Source organism: Lachnellula hyalina (assembly GCF_007821495.1).
Source record: "Lachnellula hyalina strain CBS 185.66 chromosome Unknown contig00093, whole genome shotgun sequence".
NCBI lineage: Eukaryota > Fungi > Ascomycota > Leotiomycetes > Helotiales > Lachnaceae > Lachnellula > Lachnellula hyalina.
The window spans coordinates 82,643-104,153 of NW_022157207.1; the positions used below are offsets into that span (position 1 = coordinate 82,643).

A 21,511-nucleotide genomic window follows, 5' to 3' on the forward strand; every position below is an offset into this window, starting at 1 on the left:
GTTGCCAACACATACATACCTACGTCCATCTTCGACTCAACCTCTCGTCTCGTCTCGTTTCTATGCGTTGCAGCCTGACTCTCTACCACATCCACATCCACATCCTCGCCCATTCCGCAGTCAATAGCCATCCATCAGCCAACTGTTGCCCCCGATGAGGCAGCAGAGCAGAGCATTGGCCTGGCTAGTGGTGGGAACTCCAATTCGGAATGCGCTGCTCACTTGGTCGCTGCTTTAGTGACAGCGCGCTTGTTCGTTTGTTCCGTAGGTAGGTATGACCGGTAGGTAGGTATCAAATCGCCTCACCTATTCACGGTATGATGCCTTGCTGCCTCGAAGACTTTTGCAACGAGATCAACGGTCCCCCTTCCCCCTATCGACCAATGCCAACGCCCTCGGCACACTCAATGGCATGACGGCTATCTCTGAGCAATGAAAACTCTAGTCTAGACCAATCCGCGCCAGGCTCCGTCAGCTAGAATACCCAGGGATCAACCTAACGAATATACTACTACTGCATGGCTGGGTGGCTCGGGACAGACATGAGAGGGCGGCAGCACGGATCGGGGGCAGCGGTGGGAGAAGACTAGTCAAGAAGCCCTTGATCCATCAGCCTATCTTCCTCCTCCTCGAGCGGGGTCATAGATACGGACGAGGAGGATGGGGTCAAGTCCATCCCCCTCGATGACTGGCACTGCTAGAGCCGGGAGACTCCTGAAAAGGTATAAAAGGGAGGTCGAGCGACCTTCTTGGAGAGTTTCCTTCTTTTCTTTCCATCCGTTTGTTCACCTCAAAAACTTCACTCTCATACAAACAGTTTGTCTTACAAACACAAGTCCCCTTACTTCACCTCATCTCAACCTTGATCCATACTTGCTTGTCCTTGCTCGCCGTTTGTATCTACACTGCACAGCATCGCTCTTGCCTTCAATTCACTCCCAAACACTTCTCTGTCACCAAGCAAATCGTTTTCGTTTAACATTACCTCATCACCTACATCATCATGGCCTACCCGCAAACCTACTACCAGACCACCTCCCTCCCCATTTCCGTCCCTTCAAAATCGCAGAATGCTCAATACTACACTCCTCAAAACCACGGATACTCAGTTTCACCTCCCGAGGTCGCTGAGTCTGTCACTACCGGAGCAAGCATGACACCCGCATACGGCAATTCTACCTACTCTGCAACTTCAAACAGTTATGCAGGGAGTTCGAGCAGCGAGTATGACAGCACTTCTTCTGCCAATGGCGTAGATATGCAAGAATACATGCAAGATCGCTTCAACGGCGCATTCGACCCTCTTCCTCTCGACCGCACTTTGGCTGTCCAGGCGCAAACGTAAGTCTCAGAACTATACAGCAGCAATTTCAGGCTTACTGACAACTCTTTAGATCAGGATTGCTTAATGCAAAGCACCGCGAACTACAGGATTTGCAGGCATTGGCTCAGCAGCGCCTTGCGCGGTCTAGAGCCAGATTGGCCGAGGGCTACCAAGATGCAAAGGAGGTGAAGAGAGATCTCGAATGGACACAGAAGCGCGTTTCGTAAGTTCTTCATTTCGCATTTCTAATTTCCTCAATGGTTCGCTTTTGAGCGACTCTTGCTTGTTGTTACAAAAAACACCAACTGACAAATTTTCAGAACAATGAAGACAAAAGCCTCGCGCAAACACCCCAAAGAATACAAGCAAGCCCGCGCGCGCTACCCATCGCCAGAATACTAGATGTTCCTTTTTCAAGTCGCAAAATTTTGATTTCCCAAAACGGCAGTCTGTTGTCGGCGTCGCTTCTTCCCCTTTCTTTTGGCGCAGCGTAGGTTTGGTTTTGGTTTAAGCGCGGCCTGGCTGCTTTATTGACGAGCGTTATGACTTATGATTGGATGTCCCACTGCCATGGGAACGGTCCAGCCGCAAGGGCTGCAGGTTGCAGTAGTTCCCGTGGCTTGCCGTTGTCCTCCCCCTGTCCCGGGTGTGACGTGCAGCGCATGGTAGAGGTGCTTGGGTGGTCAGAATGATGTGGAGGCCGTAGACTTTATCTGGGTCTGCGGCTTACTGCTTTGGAAGGCGTTTTCGGGGGTCTTTGGGTGGTGAAATTGCCCACAAGGGAATAGCGTGATTGGTGTTGGTGTTTTCCTCTGGATGGGGCTAGTTGGATAGGCTTGTATTTGGAGTAATTACATACACACTGTGGTTCTTCTGTTCCCGGACTTGTGAGTGGAGTAGATGAGGGCCTAGGATTCCTGATGGGGACTAAGCTCCCAGAGGGGACGAGTGATTTCCTCATGGGGCCTAGAGTGCGAGTGAGCGTGATCTGTTGAACTGAGACATACTCTCCTTTAAGCCCAAGCCACCCCTTGTGACTGTCCATTGTGATTCGTAGATGAGGGGCTCAGTGGAGGAGAGACAAAGACCTTACTGGCCACCTTATGTAGCTAGCAGGTATGTATGTGTACTGTAATGTGAGAGTGGCTGGTGTGGTAGGTTTGGTAGGGAGGTATATGACATAAGCAACTCGCTACCCCTGGTGCTCCTGAGGGGGAGGCGCGGCGGGGGGGTGGAGACCTTAAAACGTGACTTAATTCTCCCACTCTTCTGAATAATAAAACTTTGTTTGATGTCGTGACATAGCGCGGTATATGTTACGACATGATGATACATATGATGTATAGTAGTGGGTAGATGGATGGACGGAGAGGTAAGTGGATGGGTATATTGAAATAGAGGAAGATTGGATAAGTAGGAGATGGATGGAAGTAGATGGAATGGAAGAAAGTATTGCGTTAGGAAGAGGAAGAGGAAAATGAAGATGTTAGTTAATCTTTTAAGCAGTTGTGCGTATGAGCGAGAGAGAGAGACAGAGAGTCTGTATACGTGAATATGAATGAGATCGGATTCTTGAGTATATTCATGAGAAGCTGAGTTTGTTTGCAGAAATAATTCTTGATTACTGCATGGTTTTTTTTGCTGTTTCTATGGCACAACAACAAGTAGGTCTGAATGCTAAGGTGAAGCAACTGTCAAGTCCACTTCTCCGCCTTGACAGTACAGGGCTTTCCCTCTAAACGTGTAAAGAATGAACACAGGTAGAGTATCTTTCCCTCATGAGTACCGCCAATTTGACCTTTGCAGTAGAGCCAAATGAAGAAAGCTGAGAAGACAATTTACCACTCGGATGCCTTGGCGTCAGGTGCACCCCACTCGGCACTAGCAGCTGGAGCAGCAGCCCTAGAAAATGTCACGTTAGCATTTGGTATTATATAATTGGATGAAGGGATTCTTACCAGTCATCACCTCCAGCAGCGTCCCATCCAGGACCGCCAGCAGCAGCTGGTGCGGCGGTAGTAGCGCTGGCAGCAGCGAAAGCACCGGCACCGGCACCAGAGACCTCCCAGTCAGCATTTCCTCCAAAGCCTTGGTCGATAGCAGCTGGGCCGACCTCATCAGCACCAGGGACCTTGGCCTCATCGGCGACCTCCTTGTTCTCCTCGGCCTCAGGGTCGCGGTAGAAGTACAAATCAACCATGACATCCCACTCTGTCTCGCGGTTGGCGATGGAGCCACGGAGACGGAGAACCTCACGGGCCAACATCCACCAGACGAGTCCGATGGCGTGACGACCCTTGTTGTTGGTTGGGATGGCGACGTCGACGAACTCGGTGGGCGAGTCGGTGTCACAGAGGGCAATGACGGGAATGTTGACGTAGGAAGCTTCTTTGATGGCTTGGGCGTCGGTGCGCGGGTCGGTGACGATGATCAGACGCGGTTCCTTGAACGAGCGGGTGATGTAGTTGGTGAAGTTACCAGGGGTGAAACGTCCTGCGATGGCGACGGCACCGGTATGATGGGCGAACTTCAGGACAGCACGCTGGCCGTAGGGACGGGCAGAGATGACACAGATGTCGGCGGGGTTGTCGATGGCTGCGATGATGCGGGCTGCGAGAACGATCTTCTCCCTGTAGACGAAGATTCATTAGAACTGGTCTGAGATTGAGCTTGGGATTGGGATTTGTTGGCGCATAAGCTCCTTTAGCTTTATTCCCTCTTGTACGTACCAGGTCTTGCCAATGTTGATAACGTTGATTCCATCTGGGCGAGTCTTCCACAGGTAGGGTTCCATGTGAACCTGCAAGTTCTTGGATCCGAGGTGGGATTGAGCTGCGAGGAGCATCTCAATGTCCTGCGAGGTCGCATTGAAGATTGGGGGGAGGTTTGAAGGCGACATCTTTGCGAATTAAATTTGACGGTTGTCGATGTCAAATATTGGGAAGATGTGTTGTTGTAGGTTGCTGGATTCGAAGCGTTGAAGAAATTTGAAAAGAATTCGTTCCGAGTGCGCGGAAAGTTCGCGATGCTCGCTAAACTTAATGCCCTCAAGCCTCAGCCTCATCAATTTTAAATGCCACAAGCCACATGTGATTATGGCGCTAATCTCCATACAGCCTTAGCTTAAAGCTCGCATCTTGAGATTCTCAAAGTTCACACTCAACTGAAAGAGACGACAGCTTCAAAATAGAGTCAATATGCCTCCACGAATACCTGCCCCACAACGCCTGAATGGCGTGAGCTGTAAGTTATACTTCACCCAAACCCAATTGTCCATTCAAACTAACCCAATATCCAGTATGCTTCCGACCAGCTCAATCATCAACAGCCCATATTCCAACAGCCAATGCCTCAACCTTCGCCCAAAGAAAAGCCCATAAAGACCCCTACGCACTCGCTCAATCGGCCCAACGGAAGACAGTCAACCTAGCCCGCCAAAAGATCCTGCAAGAAGAGCGCAAAAAAGCCCTGGGCGATCCCGTCCGCGGCATCACAACCCCCTTCATCGAGTCCTTCGACAACGTATCCGGATCCGCCTCCGTCCTCCTGGACGCCCTCCCCAGCGACGGCACGCAACAGCGCGTGCAAGTCAAGTCAGGGGATGACGTCTACTTGAACCATTTCGTGACAGCCTCCGAGCTGACCGACAGTCTGGCGCACAGCTATGAGCTTACGGAACCCACGAGGGCCAAGGTGACGGCGTTCAGAGACCCGGCGGTAGAATCTGCGGATAAGAAGGTGCACGACGAGGGACACGAACGTGCTGTTACGGCGCTGGCACGGATAGTGAGTCTCGCCAACGCAGGGCAGGCCGATAAAACACGCGCGAATATCCAGCGCTGCGTCGAGACATTCGGACGCCATACCACGGACTCGACGCTACGACCTCGTGCTCCCATAAACCCAGAGATTCTTGACGGCAAGGAACTACCCAAGAAGACGCCGAGGGCAGGGCCGGATACAGGGAGTTCGGAGGTGCAGATTGCGATTCTGACGGCTAAGATTAGGGTCCTTGCCACTCAGTTGGAGAAGAAGGGGGGCAATAAGGATAAGATTAACAAGCGGAATTTGAGGGTAATGGTGCACAAGAGGCAAAAGCTGTTGAGGTATTTGAGGACCAAGGAGAGGGGGAGTGATAGGTGGGAGAATTTGGTGGGGACGTTGGGGTTGACGGAGGGGACATGGCAGGGAGAGATTAGTCTGTAGAATTTGTATATTATTGTGTATAGGTTGATGGGCTGTAGAAATAGGATGAGAACTTATGGATGAAGCTGTCACCTGAGTGTGTATTAGAGCAGAAGAAAGTGGAAATGCCAATTCCCTTCTTTGGATCGAGTAACAATAAGAGTGTATTCTGCTAGATGTCCCGGGTTGAATCACTCACAGCTTTCGACACATTCTCAAGACGAAGGTGAGATACCGTCAGGAACCATGTGAAAGATGTCAAAAGCACCGCCTCAAGGCTAGTAGGTGTACTTGGAAACTGTAAAATACAGTATTGCATAATGTTTTTCTGGACCGAAACTGATAATGCCATACCACCCTCAAGTCATGCCATAATTTCCGGACGCCAGATATAACAGTACAACATTGACAGCAAGAAGCCCGGCTATGGAAAGAGAATTAATAATCAGGACGCCAATCTAGAATACACTGATGTAGTTGCCAATCCGCTCCTTTTGGTTTTGTGCTATGCACTCTGCAATCCAGGTGATATTTCTAATTTCCTATATCCCATGTTAGTATTACTTTTAGAGTGGAATAGGAAAGAAGTACCTGTTCCCGCAACTTGACCCACGCATAGACAATCGCAAAGGAGAATTGCCGTGTGAAAGCACTCTTTGATATCTCCATCTCCTTCTGGTAGAACAAATCCTCCAAACTCTTCCCGTCACCACCAGTACCTCCACTCATATTACCTGCTCCAGCACTACTCTGACCCATGCCCGCTGCATCGAAGTATGTCTTGTAATCACTAACGCCCTCCACAGCTAATCTTACGCCCTCAACATCCTCCGCCCTGGAAAGCATGTACGAGCCTTCCGGATATAACCGGCCGAAACTTGGATACAGCTTCTTCCGGTCAGTCTTCGATAGATCTGTGCCAAAGGAATTCAGCGTAATGTTGATAGCTCTCCGATCTGCCTCGAATTCCAAAATCTCCGTCATAACCTCCGCAGTCGGTGTACCCGCCATATCCGGATCTGTGTTGACAAAGTTGTTAAAGTCCTCAAGGTAGTTCTTGTACAAGGTATTCCGAACAATCTCTATGTTTAGCTCGTCCAAATCCTGGTGGCTCAGGCTGCCCTTGAAATATGGTGCCAGTGGCGTTTCGATCAAAACGCTGTTATAGAGTTCTTCGATATTTGTTGCGACGCAGAGAACGGGCATAGTTTCGAACCAGCCTAGAGGGTGGCATCTCTCCAACAGCTCTCTCGTGTCTCGCTCATGTAATGTGCCAGTAATCAGTAGTGCGACGTTATCGATCATGTAGCCGTAGGTGAGGTAGTCCATAAACTTCGCAAGGGCCCCAACAGCGTTTGCTCGTACATATCGGAACTCTGCGATGAGCTTATCGGTGGTCTTTTCGGCGAGGATGGAGGTTGAGGGGTTTGGTGGAAGAGATGCAAGGAAGTCGCCATAAGCTGGGCCGAGTTGCAGCTTGAGGTCTGATGCGGATTAGCAGGAGAAAACAGGTATACTCCAGTTCAACCCACCATCAATCGTCTCGCACTGGGTCAAGTTGTTATAGTTCTGGCCCGTAAGTAATCCATTTCTGTATCCGCGTACAATGCCTTCAATGTAGCTTTGGGATGATCAGCGAATGCGCTTTTGAGATGATTCGGAGCTTCTTACCCATTGTTCACATTAAAGAAAAGACCCTCCATTTTGGCGAAATGCTGTAGGATATGGAGTGAGTTTTCGAAGCTCGATATTCCACCGACGCACGGTTTTTTAGGTAATTAGGTAGGTGAAGTAGGGTAGCTAGAGCTACGCAAGTGCAAGTTCATAATGGATCGAGGGACGTCACCTGATATTGACACTAAGCCAATCGTGGGTTGGTTTTTATCCTTAGCGCCTTCCCGCACTTTCTTCACGAATAATTTTTTTGAAGCTTAAGGTTTGAGATAATTCATCCACCAAGTACCAACACAACTACCACGAAAAGACGTTGGCCATAATTCAAGATGGGCCTCTTCGTACTTTCCGAAACCAGTGCTGGTTTTGCCCTTTTCAAGGCCGACAAAAAAGCTCTCAAGAAGAGCGAAGGTGCAGAAGTTGAGACCGCTGAGGGTATCAATGGACTGTAAGTGCAATTGAGCAGAGCTACAATCGAGTCTCTGAAGCTTCGCGGCCCAATTCTGACTCTACCCCTCTATTATAGTCTCAAGTTAAAGCATTTCGAGAAGTTCGACAGTGCTGCGACTGCACTGGAGGAAGTCGCGTCTCTCGTCGAGGGGAAGGTTTCGCCCATGCTCGCCAAACTTCTTGATTCACTCAAGGATGAAAAGAAGGCTTCTTTGGCTGTGGCAGACCCAAAACTGGGACAAGCTATCAACAAACTCCCAGGACTCACCCTGACACCTGTGTCCGACTCTACGACTAATGATCTCTACCGCGCAATCCGCGATCACCTACCTTCCCTCATCCCAGGTCTCCTACCCGAAAACATCGCAACCATGTCCCTTGGTCTTTCACATTCGCTCTCTCGACACAAGCTTAAGTTCTCGCCCGATAAGGTCGATACTATGATCGTACAAGCCATCGCACTCCTCGACGACTTAGACAAAGAGCTAAACACTTACGCTATGCGCGTCAAGGAATGGTACGGATGGCATTTCCCCGAGATGGGTCGCATTGTCAATGACAACCTAGCCTACTCCAGAATCATCATGAAGGTCGGTATGCGTACAAATTGTCAAAATACTGATCTTGCCGACATTTTGCCTGAAGAAATCGAGACTGCTGTCAAGTCTGCCGCCGAGGTCAGTATGGGTACCGAGATTACTGAGCAGGATTTGGACAACATCCAGCTTTTAGCAGAGCAGGTCGTTGGCTTCACGGAATACCGTCAGCAATTGTCAACCTACCTCACTGCTCGTATGCAAGCTATCGCACCCAATTTGACTGAGTTGGTTGGAGAACTTGTCGGAGCTAGACTGATTGCCCACTCTGGATCGCTCATGAGCCTCGCAAAGAGCCCTGCCAGTACCATTCAAATCCTGGGTGCCGAGAAGGCATTATTCAGAGCTTTGAAGACGAAACACGACACACCAAAATACGGTCTCATCTACCATGCATCTCTGGTTGGTCAAGCCACTGGCAAGAACAAGGGCAAGATCTCTCGTATGTTGGCAGCCAAGGCGGCTATTGGTATTCGTGTCGATGCACTTTCAGACTGGAGTGCTCAGGGCGAGGGCAAGGGCGATGATGTGGACGACGAAGAGAGATCTGCACTGGGTGTCAAGTCACGTTCAAAGATTGAGCGACACCTTAGACTTTTGGAAGGCAAGCCCTTATTACCAAAAGGTGTCGCAGTTGGACCAAATGGAAAAGCTGCCACACCAGGGAAGTGGGAGATCAAGGAGGCACGAAAGTACAACGCCAATGCTGATGGACTTGCTGGTGATGAGACTGCTGCTGCTGCCCCTGTTTCCGAGAAGAAGCCAAAGAAGGACAAGAAAGAAAAGAAAGAAAAGAAGCTGATCGAGGAAGTCAAGGAGGATGAGTCAGAGGACTCGGATGAGGAGATGCCCGACGTTGATGCTGGACTCGGCCTGGCACCACCATCATTGAATGGTACCAAGGCTAAGCCAGTTGCCCAAAAGCAGTCCAATGGCACTGCCGAATCAATTTCATCCGTCTCAGAAGATGAAGAGGATGATGAAGTACCAGCTAAACAGTGGCAATCTTTGATACTTGGGAACACCAAAGAAGCGAAGAAGGCACGAAAGATTGAGCGTCATGAGCGGAATGTCGCTTTGGCCGAGGAGAAGTCGAAGAAAAGAGCTGACCGAAAGGCCAAAGAGACTAAGAAAGCGGAGAAGGAAGAAAAGAGACAAGCAAAGTCTGGATCTTCAGCTTCATCAGCAGCTCCAATAGACCCAGATGTCGCTCATGCCGCTACCTTAAGTATGAGTCTCGAGAAATACAAGCGCAAACTCCAGGATGGCCAGATCAGTATCGTTGATGGTACCCCAGTCAAGACAAGCAAGAAAGACCTCAAGAAGCAAAAGAAGCTAGAGGCGAAGGCCGCGGAAGCTCAGGCTGCCGCCAGTACGGATAGCAGCAAGAAGCGGAAGCATGAGGATGAGGCTGACAAGTCAGAGAAGAAGAAAAAGAAGAAGAACAAGCAATGATTGTCGATTCTCGTTTCTGTAACATAATGGCTTCGATCCTCATTATTGCTCTCTGGCGTGCTTGGTTGTTAATATTGGCGTAAGGCTGGTGGCATTGTCAGGATTTCTACCTTTTTATGGAGTTGTTTATAGGACGACGATTGGTTAGTCCGTAAAATAAAATGGCGAATGGAAGCATATATCTCTCAAAATGTCGGATTTATCTTGTGATGTCTTGTCCATGTGATACCATAATACCTTGCTTTATTCCCAATCTCTCTAGGTCTCTAGATTATTTAAATTAACAGAACACTCCTAGGAATGGATTCATTTATATTGTGATGTTATATTTTTGAAAAGAGTATGAAGAAGTTGGACTGGTCACTGACTGGCACGCGCTAGTCTTCGGCTGCCTTCCAGCCTCAGCCTTGCATCAATCCCCTACAATCTCTCTCCACAACACAACGAACAAAATGGCCGACCACAAATCCCGCTCTCAATCTCCACCTCCCTCCCGCGATGCGACTTCCAGACGCCGCAGCAGATCTCCCCGCAGTCGCGACGACAGGGATCGCCCGCGAGACAAGCCACGAGGTGGTGGTGGCGGGTTCAAATGGAAAGACAACAAGCGCCGCGACAACAACAACGATGACGGGAAGGAAAAAAGACTAGAAAGGGGTTATCGGAATCGATCACGCTCGCCTCGAAGAGATCGAGATCGGGAGCGCGATAGAGAAAGCAAGGGGAATTCTGTGGAGGATAAGTTTGGCGTTGCAGATAAATTTGGTCTCTCTTCGTCCTCAAGCTCCTCGAAACCTAAATCCGACAGCCAAGGAGAGAAGGAGGGGAAAAAAGAGAAAGCAGCAGCAGCGCCGGTAGCACAACCAACGGGAGAAGCTATGATTATAGTCCATGTGAATGATAGATTGGGGACGAAAGCAGCGATTCCGTGTCTGGCGAGTGATCCGATTAAGCTGTTCAAGGCACAGGTTGCGGCGAGGATTGGTAGGCAGCCGCATGAGATTCTGCTGAAGAGGCAGGGGGAACGGCCGTTTAAGGATCAGTTGACGCTTGAGGATTATGGGGTCAGTAATGGGGTGCAGATCGATTTAGAGATTGATACTGGGGAGTGAAGAGGGGGTGGATGTCTGTCAATGGGAGAAGGCATATGCTGGGAGGGAAATGAAGGAGAAAGCTGTCTATAGCTGGAAAACAAAAGCGTTCTATACCGATACAATACTCACAATTTGTTATCCTCTGGCAGTGATACGTGAGTGGTACATGAGCGGCGAACCTTTTTCGTTATCGATAAGCCCCCCTAATCCATCAAAATTTCAGCCTCCTCAACCTCACCTCACCTCACCTCCACCAACAACTCAGCAATGCAATGCTAACAACACAACCGCACCTTCGCACCCGGCGGCCCTCGCCCACAACAGTTGAATACACCGTCTCCACCTATCCCTCCCTCACCCTGCCTCTCCGCCTGCTCCTCCTCCTCGCCTTCCTCCTCCGCTTGACCCTCGGCCTCAGCGTCCTACTCCTCCTCTACTCGAAATACCTCCTCAGCACCTTCTCCTCCACACCTAAGACCTACAACTCCCCACCTGAATTCCCCAGTATCGACTATGCATTATTCCTCCTCGGCCACATCAACACTTCGAGTCTCGGCCTCTTATTCACAAGGCTCGCAGCCAGTATTCCGGCCGTCGTTATAGTGCCGAGTTCAATAGTGGTGTTGTATATGCTTACGCTGCGTCTGCATACCACGGAATCGTTGCTCGTGCTAAGGGGGCTGGGAATCCAGACGTCGACCAGCTCGGTGACGTATCTGAGTAGCGCGACGACGCGCTTTATACCTACAGAGAAGATCCAGGATATATTGGTGAATGAGGCGTTTAGGGGGTTCGAGGTACGCTATTATTTGGTGGTGGTTGTAGAGGGGGAGGAGCAGGTCGTGGTGGTTTTCCCTAGACTGCTGCCAAGGCGTGGGGTGGTGGAGACGGTTTGGAGGGGTGGGAGGGGGGTTTTGTTTGAGCCTGGGGGTGGGTGTGGGAAGGATAAGGAGAGGGGTTATTGAGATGGGGAGATAGATGCTTTTGTTGAACGTATGGATGGATGGGATGAACATTGTAATGGTTGGTGGAGATGGGTATCTTGCTTGTATGCTATATCAACAACTGCCTAATCTACCGACGCATCAACCTCCCCTTTCCTCGCCAAATAAAGCCTCTTTTTATAGCCCTGCTCCTTCATATCCGCTGCATCTTTGAACCCCTTTCGGACGGCGTACTTGTTGTTAATAGTATCCACATCTTCCAGCAACATCTTCTTCATAACAGGTACATATTTCCCGTGCAACCGCGGCTCATCACCACCATCAAACACCTTCTGGCTCCTCCCCAGCTTACTCCTACCGGGAATCAGTTCCTCGACCGTTGCTCCATTCTTATAGTGAATTTCGGACATCAGCGCCGCAGCAAGCATCTCATCAACCTTCCTACCCCGCCACACTTTCCACAGATTGTCCATAAGACCATCAGTCCCGTATTTAGCATCCCCATTCCCCGGCTCATCGCCAATATAATTCCATTGCATGGCGTCTTTACGCAGCGGGTCGTCTTCGTGCGGGAAAATGCAGTTCCAGAGGACGAGCGGCGTGTCGGATGCCATTTCGTATATAGGTCGTCGAGGATTCTTCTTCACGTCGAGGAGATCCGAGACGATGGATGGTGGTTCGAGACCTTGGCCTACGAGAAACAGTATAGCGACCATATGTCGAACTTGGTGCCATAGAAACGCCGAGCCGTGGAGGTTGAAGGCGTAGACGCGTGGACCGGTGGAATACTGCCCTGGTGCTTTTTCTTCAGGGTAGAAGCTAGCGTCGCGTACATACTCAGCTCCTGATATCCTATCAGTTTCTTCAGCGATATCAGCGTGGAATATCCTCCGATCAAAATTCGAAATCTGCTTTCCTGGATCCACTTTGCAGAAATTCCGGAAATCATGAAGGCCTTCAAAGAGCTTTGCCGCTTGCTTCATAGCTTCGATATCTAGCCAGCCATCTTTCATCTTCCCTTGCGCTTTGTTTGAGCCGTCCGGCTCCAAGTTGTCTGGCATAGGGGCAAAGCATGGATTTGTGAAAAAGTACTTGTACTGTCTCTCCTTACACAAGAATCGTGCTGAGAAATCGGCTGGCGGGAATGGACACCAGGCGAGGATCCGTATATCTGGTGGTAAAAGTCGGTTTAAAAGCGCGCAATACGGTAATTCGTCCTTTATGGGATCGAAGTTGAGACATTCTGTGAAATCCGGATCGTGAAGAGAATCATTTTGCGGCTCATATCCATACTTCTTTTCCGAAGGAGCAAGAGGCGGCGCGGATATCTCTATTCCATCCTCCCTTGGTAGCGTATGGAACATATCCTCCTCTTCCTGACCCTTGTTCTCCCCTAGGACATCCCCTCCCGCCTCCTTCAAAACCTCAACACCTTTCCCACTCCCCCTCCTCTTCCCCAAAGGCCTATTACTCCTCACCCTTATCCCGATAACTTGCCCAAAAGCACTAACACCCTTATCCGTCCTCCCACACTTACTATACTCCGTGCCCTCCCAATTGACCTCCCCAGGATCCAACGGATGAGTGTCTTTCGGAAAAATAAGCCTGGTTTTATTCAGCGCCTGCCATAACTCTTCTTCAATAGTAGTGCGTCGAGTAGTCTGGCCCGAACTCCACTCAAAGCCGTTGTAGTTCTTCCCTAGATATGCGAGCTTGAATGCTACCATACGAGTGTTGTATTTCGAGGGGTCAAAGACCCGTTCGTTACGAGGCTTTTTCCAGGACTTCTTTTCCGGTGGTGGTGGTGGGGTCGTGGTTATACTTTTGCTTGTTAGTAAATAAGTACTTACTTAAAGCAGATATTAGAGATTGCAAACCTTTGATTCTTATTCTTCAACTCCTGCTCCAACTGCGTAACTCGCTCAACCAACTTCTCCTGACTCCACGCACTATAGTCCGTCTTCTCCTCAACTTCTACTTTCATCTTATGCGCGGCTTTTGCGCCTCTTGTTTTAGTATCTTGTTTTGGCCGTCTCCAGCGGTTGCTGCGGGACATGTGGAAATGGACTTTGGAAACTTGGATTGCTTCAAGTTTCTTGAGGATTTGGGAGGGGAGTGGCCGCATGCCCTCTTTTGACTCGAGGCTGGAATATCCAGGAAAAGGTAGAGTCATCGGAGGTTGATCCCGAATTTTTATTGTAGATGTTTATCACCACGTGAGATAACAGGGGCCCGATAAGGAGTTTCTTCTGATAGATATCATGAGCTTCTCACTTTTCATCCGAAGAAAGTAAACATGTATATTAGTGAGAATGGCTGATCCCCCTAAAGTCAACATCCTACTACTCGGCGATGCTGAGTGTGGGAAGTCGACGTTTCTCTCGTTCGTCCTCTTTCTCTTGATTAGCCCCCCTTTCAACCCCTCACACAGCCTTGCCTTGTGTTCTAATCACATACTTACTACTGCAATTCCTTAGACGAATAAGCCAAGGTCCCAATTCCTCCTCATTATCAAAAGGCGAAGCAATTCCCCTCTTAAAAGACATAAATCAGCCCTTTATTTTCGACATCAACCTCAAAGCCACCCCCTACCGCTTCCAGCTCTACGACACAGCATCACCTGAGTCCTGGACTCTCTTGACACCCCATGTCGTTATTTTGTGCTACGATATCTCATCGCGACTCTCTTTGATAAATGTCCAACGCCTGGTCTGTACGCCCCGCCTATCCCTTACAATTAAATTACACCCTCATACCATCCAGAAGTAATATGATATGAATGACATGCTTACTTACTACCGTCAATACAGTGGAGCAAAGAAATCCCCCGCACCTTCCCATCCCTCGCCGACTCTTTACCCGTTCTATTACTAGGGCTAAAGAGAGATCTCAGATCAGAACAAGATCCGAATGGGATTATATACCCACAAGAAGCGTATAGGGTAGCGCAGGAGCTGAGGTGTGATAAGTATATGGAATGTAGTGCTGTGAGCGGGGAGTTGCTAAGGGAGGTGTGGGAGGATGTTTGTAGGACTGCTGTGGGGAAGGTGGGGGAAGAGGGAGGGGGGTTGAGTGAGGGGGGTTGTAGGGTTATGTGAGATAGATTTTATGCTAGTAGCAGGTATAGATAGTTGTTTGATGATTAGGTATAGATCAGTATATTGCCCAAAGAAAGTTCGTAGCTATAGTACATGCCTAGGTAGAAACTTAATTGTGTGAACTGTTGTCGTCCCGTGGAGGATGACTTTCGACCAAGCCTCATCTCTGCAAGGTACAGCACCTTGACCGCATGGAAAGAGCCAATTCGAGATTTGTAGTTTAGAAAATATAAATACTCCACTAATGTCATGTTACACGTTACTGTATCACTCATCGTTACACCTAAACTCTTACATCATCACTCAATTCATGCAGAATCATTCTCCAAGTTCTACTGTTCTTATTGACAAAATGACAAATGCAACGGGCCACGCCACGCCTAATCCAGCACTTGGGAAGCGTTCAGTGGATGCCAAATATACTGGCCGTCTAAGTCTTCCGAGGTCATTGGAAGTCAGTATGATCCGCAAAGCGGTTGATGGGTATAGCAATTGTATCTGGCACATGGTAGGTACGGCAAAGCGAAAGCTCGCTGCTCACTGCCCTCTACCCAAGATAACAGACGCCCATTGATGATTCCTTATTAAACGCCAAGATTGGAAATGCAAGCCCCCCAACAAACGAAAATACCCTAGGTGCAGAGAAGCGCCTATGATCTAGTCCCAGAAAAGGGTACTCATCGATTCTCCATGATGAACACGACGAATTGCCTCAGCGAAGATCTGGCCGACCTCCAAAACTTCCAGCTTCGGACACAAGCGGCAATGTTCATCTTGCGGTACGCTATTGGTCACCACGACCTTGTCTAGAGCGGACGCGTTGATACGGGCGATGGCATCTCCGCTGAAGATACCGTGGGTGAGCAGGGCATAGACCTTTGTTGCGCCCTCCTTTTTCAACAACTTTGCGGCTCTTGTAATGGTATTCGAAGTATCCGCCAAGTCATCAACGAGGATGGTTACTTTGTTCTCGACATCCCCAACCAACATCATGGTGGCATTTTGGCGGTCTGTGATACGAGTTGGACGACGTTCCTAGCAGGTATAAGTTTGCGCAAGTTTAGGGTTTGAGGGATTTTTACCTTGTGGATCAATGCGAATTCCACATTGAGCTCGTCCGCAATGGCTGTAGCCCTCTTTGCCCCACCAGCATCTGGACTAACAATAACAGCGTTTTTGAAGTCGGGTATCCTGGTCTGGATGTACTTTTTCAATGATGATTTCCCATACAAATTATCGACAGGAATGTCGAAGAATCCTTGATACTGAGGGTCATGCAAATCCATTGTAATTATGTGATCCGCACCAGCACAGGTCAAAAGGTCAGCTACAAGCGTTCCAGCCTGTGCCACCCATTGCTTGTATCCTGGTTTGGGTTGGAAGAAGCTTTTGCTGAATTGGCCCGCATTTGCGTAGTCATGGGTTGTGAAGGCAGGGCCTGTTGTTGGGGTCTGCGAGCCTATGGAGGAACCACGGTCACGCCCATCACGTTCATTCATCGAATCTATGGTATTGGATCGTCGTGGGGGCGCAATACCGTTCGTGTAGGAGGTTCCGTTTTGCTGATCCATCGAGGTTTTGCCCAATTTCTTTTGTAGGCCATCAAGCCCATTCGAGAGGCCTTGACTCTGGGGTAGACCTGGCCCAGGTGTGGCAGGCCGACTTTCGAAGGTGAAATCGTTTCTGTTGACGTCTGTAGGGGCTTTCGAGAGAGGGGCTCCAGTCTTGTTGTAGGGTACATCAGGTTGTCGAGAGTAGGGAAACAGAGGAAGGACGGCGGTGACACGCTTCGCAGACCCAGTCTTGCATGCCGAGATCATAATGCAGAGGTCAACGAAATTGTCATTGACCTTGCCACCTCCCGACTGGATGATGTAGACATCTTTGCCGCGAACAGAGTCCTGAATCTCCAAGCGGCTTTCCCCGACTGAAAATTTTGTGAGGATACGGTTGCATTCAGGAACGCCCAGGATTTCGGAGACGGCGTGAATGAGTTGAGGATGGGAGTTGCCTCCAAGGACAACGATATTTCGAACCATTGCAGTTGATATTAGATTAGAAGCTCGTGCAGGCGGAAGAAAGATAGAGATGTCGGTTTGTTGCAGACTTTTGTCGAAAAATGAGTAGCCGCGGTAACTGCGCGAAGATAGACGAGGAGATGGTGAGAGCTGGTAGGAAGAGGTAAGAGAAGAGAGGAGGGTTATGATGACGGGAGGAAAAGGACGACGAAGAGTTGCTGGTATGTATCGTCCATTTAGATTTTGGACGTGGAATTGTATGAATTAATAAAACTCTCTTTCCTGCCGTCGTGCAAGCTGAGAGTTTTTCGTGCTTCAAAGAAACCAGACCAGTCTAAACGAATTGGGTTTAGCTCGATAGTGGGGTTAATGCAAGGCTGCAAAAGAAAAACCAGCGGCGTCTGCGTCTGCATGCAACTGCAACTGCAACGGCAATGCAGCCAAATCTATTGGCAGCGGTGCAACTCATGTCCTCCACCGTCACACTCCACAGCAAAATCTGACGACGACTCACGATGAAGATATTAGAAGCTCAGTCGGCAACGCTGACGAATTATGAGGTTTACACCCATCTGGTCGACCAGGGGAAAAGATACCAGGACATCAGAAAGAACGCCGAAAAGGATAAGAATGGCAAGATCCCAGAAAACGTGGTGAGAAGACCAGGAAATCTATGGACACTACGAAAAGAGGTTGGTGAAATCCGAAGATCATCGCAAAGTCTAGCTCTGATAGTTCTATAGCTTCTCGAGTACTTTCGCGAAGCACCCTCACCTCTCGCATGCCAGCCAATACCCTACAACGATGAAACGATACGAACCCTTCTCAAGGAGCTACGGCGCTGGGAGATAACCAAAGGAGAGGTCATCATGATGCTAAATCTGCGACCTACCAAGCTCGAGAATCTGAACACTATTATCCAGGAGATGGAAGGCCGTTTTGGCGAGGAAGATCAAACAGAGATCTTAGGTGTGATTACGAGAGTGCTTGGGAAACCGGATGGGGAGGCCGAGAGACAGGCGATGGCGGATACTACAGAGGGGTTGAAAAAGGCTGAGGATCTTGAAGCGCAAGGCGATCAACAACCGCAGGACCAAGTCTAGATGGAGGTGGATAAGGGAAGCTGATTGAAGAAGGCGCATAAAGCGAGATGACTAATGACTGGCGTTTGGGGATAGCCTGGAGTCGAGAAAGTTTTGGGACCTTGAGGTGCTGTTCTCTGGGATACTTTTTATGCCACAGTTGGTGGGCACTCCAAGAGCAATAAAACTCTAACCATCACTTGCGGTTCCATATTTCTTACTATATGCTAGTGATAGTCTCATCGCTTAAGGGGAGCCGTCCCTAAAGGTCAGGCTTTTCGATAACCCACTCAGTGCGAAGTTCTTTTCTAAAGAATGACTGATTTGGGGAAAGATTGGAGTGGTAAAGAGCATGCAGGCTAAGATGACAGATATCTCTGTTCCTATTTGTACTTCTGTACTGTCTTCATTGGCCGAAGCCCATGCAATTGTTAAATCTATGCTCGCACCTTTTTCCCCTCTCCTCTTTTTTCGCAATTGAGAATACATAAGTTGCCTCCAATCAATTCATTCTCCGCGGCAGATCGTAGAACTACAGTCCATAACCAGAACAAGGCCAAAACAATTTTCTTGCCTACTACGGTGTGTTAAAGTTTTCTTTTGTAATGCATGCGAAGCCCTAGGGCATAGACTCTCTCCCATATTCCCTAATATACAAGATCAAAAGCCATCCCTCTCCTCATTCAGTATCCTGCAGAGACAAACGTCTCGCACAGTGCGCAATTGCAAACTATCTAGGACCTCAAGGAATGAAGTGATAGTCCTGATTAACACCCAAGAGCAATTAATCATCCCGGAATTATAGGAGCCGCCGACCCAAGATCCTTCATAGCAAAAGATAAAACGCTGAACTGAAATCCGCTGGGATAGCGAGTAGGTGACTTGTAAAAGATAGAGATGCATAAATTCTCGTGAAACCCTTCTTAGCAACTTACCTACGTACTAGGCATTTGTGATCAGTGCAACGTAACGTAGTACAGTAAGGCAAGGTAGTACAAGACCACCAACGATATACTCCACACATGTCCCATCTTGTACGCCCCAAAGCTATCAAGCCAATAACCCGATTAAGAGTATACGTACTTCAATCGATATCACGCACCTTCTTTTCACACTAGACCTGCAGCGCTCAAGGCATTCTGTTACTAGAGAGCAGAAGAATCCCACATTCTTTATCCTTTCCCTTTTCCTGTCTCCTTTTCGATTTCGGGGGTGATGGATACTGGGTAGTGATAGATGGAAAAGGGATATACCTTCTATGCACGTATATACGCATATAAATCATCATCATGCTTCTCTCTCCTCGCTAGGAAGCTCATTTCAAAACGAGTTTTCATTCATTCATCCATCCGTTTCTTTACAACTAACTGACTAATCCTAACCAAACAAACTTAGTATCAGTATGAGTATTTATCTCCCTAAACTGTCGCATCGCATTACTTTACCTTACACTGCATTACCTTCTCGCCTCTCACCTCTCACCTCAAGCTTTTCCTAACACCTGCTAAGATACCTACTTACAGTCCAGTCCCCCGAAGAACTTTAGCGAGCCCCTGAAAGCAACGGTATTCTACAGGCGTAAGAAGAAGAAGAAAAATGGCAGTTCTTGTAAAAGGTACACAAGTACGGGTATAAGCTAGTTCAGCTTTGACGTGGAATTAAAAGGAAATTGTTTATTGAAAAGTTCGAGTAATAAACAATGAGATTTGGTTTTATAGCGTAAAATGCTTTACGTGGGGGAGTAGATGAATCGAAAGAGGAAACCTTTAGGACAGTTTCTCCGAAGCGATAAAGGGCAATTCAGAAGGCAGTCGTCGTCCAAACATCGGGCCGAGGAGAGAATGAGATTTGAGCAGCCGATATCACACGAAAGAAGGTTGTATGCAGAGAAATATCTTTTGATTATTTACTACCTAAGCCAAACCCAAAACCGACCGAAACCAAAACAAACGTTAACGACTGGGTATCCTATCATCAAAGACTGTAAAAGAAAAGGGGGGTATTTCATCATGAACCCCATTGGAACACCATCCATCATTATTACCAACGCGAATGAAGCGGCAGATAAAAGTACATGTTATATCGCGGTTTTGTTGCGAGGTAGGGAAAGCAGGTGTCATGCTAACTCAGGTAGACCATGCTACAACACAGTTATCATCAGCATCTATCGCTTAGATATTTTCGATAACGTGAGCATTGATTGCCTGCTGGAAACCGGAGCCAGTACCTCCAAAGTCATTGTCATACTTCTGAGCGGCAGTAGGGCCGCCTTGATCGGACCCCTCGGCGAGTGCTGAGGCCATCTGAGATCCCACTTGCGAGGCGCCTGGTAAGAAGATAACTTTACTATTGGAAGATTTGGCCATGGCTTGCATTGCTTCAAGATATCTGATTTGCATGGCTGGTGCGCTGGACAAGATGTCGGCGGCTTGTCGCATGAGCTTTGCGGACTCGACTTCAGCACGTGCAGCAATAACTTTGGACTCGCCGATACGCTTGGCTTGAGCGGCCATGGAGAGCGAGTCTTGGAGCTCGGAGCTAAAGATGATATCCTTGATAAGCATGCTTTCGACTTGCACACCCCATCCTGAAGCCACATCCTCGATGATCTCTCCGATCGATTGCGCAACTTCCTCACGGCGCTCGATCACGTCTTGAAGAACGCGAGCACCAACGACGTGACGAAGGGTTGTTTGTGTACGTTCGACAAGAGCTTGACGAACATTGGAAATACCAAATGCCGCCTTGTGTGGGGATGTAATATGGTAGTAGATGACTGAGGTCAGGTGAAGAGTGACATTGTCCTTGGTCATGCAGACTTGCTTGGGGACCTCTGTGAGTTCATTAGTAAATGCGATGGCACTTAGATGACAGATATACATACCAACAATCTGGATTTTTACATCCACTTGAATGAGACGTTCACTGAGAGGGTTGATCTTGACTAGGCCAGGATTGGCCGTCCGATAGAATCTACCGAATTTTGTAACCAAGCCGACGTTACCCTGCGAGACAGGTTTGTAGGGATTAGGACAGATAATACAGCAGGGAATAGCACCGAAGTTTCCAATACATGCACCAAGGGTGTTGACTGAGCGCATAAATTAGTGAATATAATTTTGCCACATTTCGAGGCGCAACCTACTCATAGAACCATACCAGCCTTGCGCAGCAGCATCGTCTGCATGGAGTGTTTGCGCATAATCAGGTTGGAGATCTTCCATTTTTGGTGGCTCGACATTGACCATTCCCCCGTTGCGACCCGTAGTACGGGACTGTGGAGGGTGGTAGCCAGAAGCACCATTTGTTGATGGACCAGCTGCGCTGTGCTTGGCGAGGTCGCCGTCGTCTCTGGAATCGAGAGTGGAAGTCATATTGGAGTTGTGTAAATGTGGATGTGAATGCGTAAAAGTAATTCAGATTGTTATGTGCGAAGCAAGAAGGGCAATTTGTTTAAGTAGGAGAGAGGATGAAATGGCGTGGTTGTGGTGTGAGGGGGGGAAGCTTGGGGATTTATGTACGGAGGAATGTGGTGGTATGTAGGTAGCTAGCGTGGAATTGGCGGGGAAGGAGGAGCAGGAACTAATCAAC

General features: G+C 48.7%; 11 protein-coding genes across 11 annotated transcripts; 6 read left to right on the forward strand and 5 right to left on the reverse strand.

Annotated features, from left to right (window-relative positions):
- Positions 1-1,003: 1,003 nt before the first annotated feature.
- Positions 1,004-1,726, forward strand: KXD1 (Biogenesis of lysosome-related organelles complex 1 subunit; the record flags this gene model as incomplete). Its single annotated transcript, XM_031150070.1, has 3 exons — positions 1,004-1,341; positions 1,395-1,547; positions 1,645-1,726. The coding sequence occupies 3 exons, from the start codon at positions 1,004-1,006 to the stop codon at positions 1,724-1,726; spliced, it is 573 nt and encodes a 190-aa protein (XP_031004319.1).
- Positions 1,727-3,162: 1,436 nt separating this feature from the next.
- rps0 (40S ribosomal protein) lies at positions 3,163-4,223 on the reverse strand (the record flags this gene model as incomplete). The annotated part of the gene is made up of 3 exons (XM_031150071.1): positions 3,163-3,226; positions 3,283-3,954; positions 4,054-4,223. 3 exons carry the CDS (start codon positions 4,221-4,223, stop codon positions 3,163-3,165), a joined length of 906 nt encoding a protein of 301 aa, XP_031004320.1.
- Positions 4,224-4,521: 298 nt separating this feature from the next.
- Positions 4,522-5,530, forward strand: rpsO (30S ribosomal protein; the record flags this gene model as incomplete). The annotated part of the gene is made up of 2 exons (XM_031150072.1): positions 4,522-4,567; positions 4,623-5,530. 2 exons carry the CDS (start codon positions 4,522-4,524, stop codon positions 5,528-5,530), a joined length of 954 nt encoding a protein of 317 aa, XP_031004321.1.
- Positions 5,531-5,967: 437 nt separating this feature from the next.
- Positions 5,968-7,224, reverse strand: vma-6 (V-type proton ATPase subunit d; the record flags this gene model as incomplete). The annotated part of the gene is made up of 4 exons (XM_031150073.1): positions 5,968-6,051; positions 6,101-6,993; positions 7,042-7,130; positions 7,181-7,224. Coding segments are annotated over 4 exons (1,110 nt in total), but the record flags the coding sequence as incomplete, so codon positions are not given.
- Positions 7,225-7,512: 288 nt separating this feature from the next.
- On the forward strand, positions 7,513-9,684 carry nop58 (Nucleolar protein; the record flags this gene model as incomplete). Its single annotated transcript, XM_031150074.1, has 2 exons — positions 7,513-7,631; positions 7,710-9,684. 2 exons carry the CDS (start codon positions 7,513-7,515, stop codon positions 9,682-9,684), a joined length of 2,094 nt encoding a protein of 697 aa, XP_031004323.1.
- Positions 9,685-10,136: 452 nt separating this feature from the next.
- On the forward strand, positions 10,137-11,743 carry gpi15 (Phosphatidylinositol N-acetylglucosaminyltransferase subunit gpi15; the record flags this gene model as incomplete). The annotated part of the gene is made up of 2 exons (XM_031150075.1): positions 10,137-10,792; positions 11,002-11,743. 2 exons carry the CDS (start codon positions 10,137-10,139, stop codon positions 11,741-11,743), a joined length of 1,398 nt encoding a protein of 465 aa, XP_031004324.1.
- A 104-nt stretch (positions 11,744-11,847) lies between these two features.
- DEG1 (tRNA pseudouridine(38/39) synthase) lies at positions 11,848-13,778 on the reverse strand (the record flags this gene model as incomplete). Its single annotated transcript, XM_031150076.1, has 2 exons — positions 11,848-13,543; positions 13,573-13,778. The coding sequence occupies 2 exons, from the start codon at positions 13,776-13,778 to the stop codon at positions 11,848-11,850; spliced, it is 1,902 nt and encodes a 633-aa protein (XP_031004325.1).
- Positions 13,779-14,034: 256 nt separating this feature from the next.
- rho1 (GTP-binding protein rho1) lies at positions 14,035-14,820 on the forward strand (the record flags this gene model as incomplete). Its single annotated transcript, XM_031150077.1, has 3 exons — positions 14,035-14,105; positions 14,200-14,431; positions 14,533-14,820. 3 exons carry the CDS (start codon positions 14,035-14,037, stop codon positions 14,818-14,820), a joined length of 591 nt encoding a protein of 196 aa, XP_031004303.1.
- A 657-nt stretch (positions 14,821-15,477) lies between these two features.
- PRS5 (Ribose-phosphate pyrophosphokinase) lies at positions 15,478-16,859 on the reverse strand (the record flags this gene model as incomplete). The annotated part of the gene is made up of 2 exons (XM_031150078.1): positions 15,478-15,855; positions 15,903-16,859. The coding sequence occupies 2 exons, from the start codon at positions 16,857-16,859 to the stop codon at positions 15,478-15,480; spliced, it is 1,335 nt and encodes a 444-aa protein (XP_031004294.1).
- Positions 16,860-17,353: 494 nt separating this feature from the next.
- On the forward strand, positions 17,354-17,941 carry rpc17 (DNA-directed RNA polymerase III subunit; the record flags this gene model as incomplete). Its single annotated transcript, XM_031150079.1, has 2 exons — positions 17,354-17,530; positions 17,582-17,941. The coding sequence occupies 2 exons, from the start codon at positions 17,354-17,356 to the stop codon at positions 17,939-17,941; spliced, it is 537 nt and encodes a 178-aa protein (XP_031004295.1).
- A 2,150-nt stretch (positions 17,942-20,091) lies between these two features.
- Positions 20,092-21,294, reverse strand: MIMI_R614 (putative band 7 family protein; the record flags this gene model as incomplete). Its single annotated transcript, XM_031150080.1, has 3 exons — positions 20,092-20,753; positions 20,805-21,011; positions 21,066-21,294. The coding sequence occupies 3 exons, from the start codon at positions 21,292-21,294 to the stop codon at positions 20,092-20,094; spliced, it is 1,098 nt and encodes a 365-aa protein (XP_031004306.1).
- Positions 21,295-21,511: the final 217 nt, after the last annotated feature.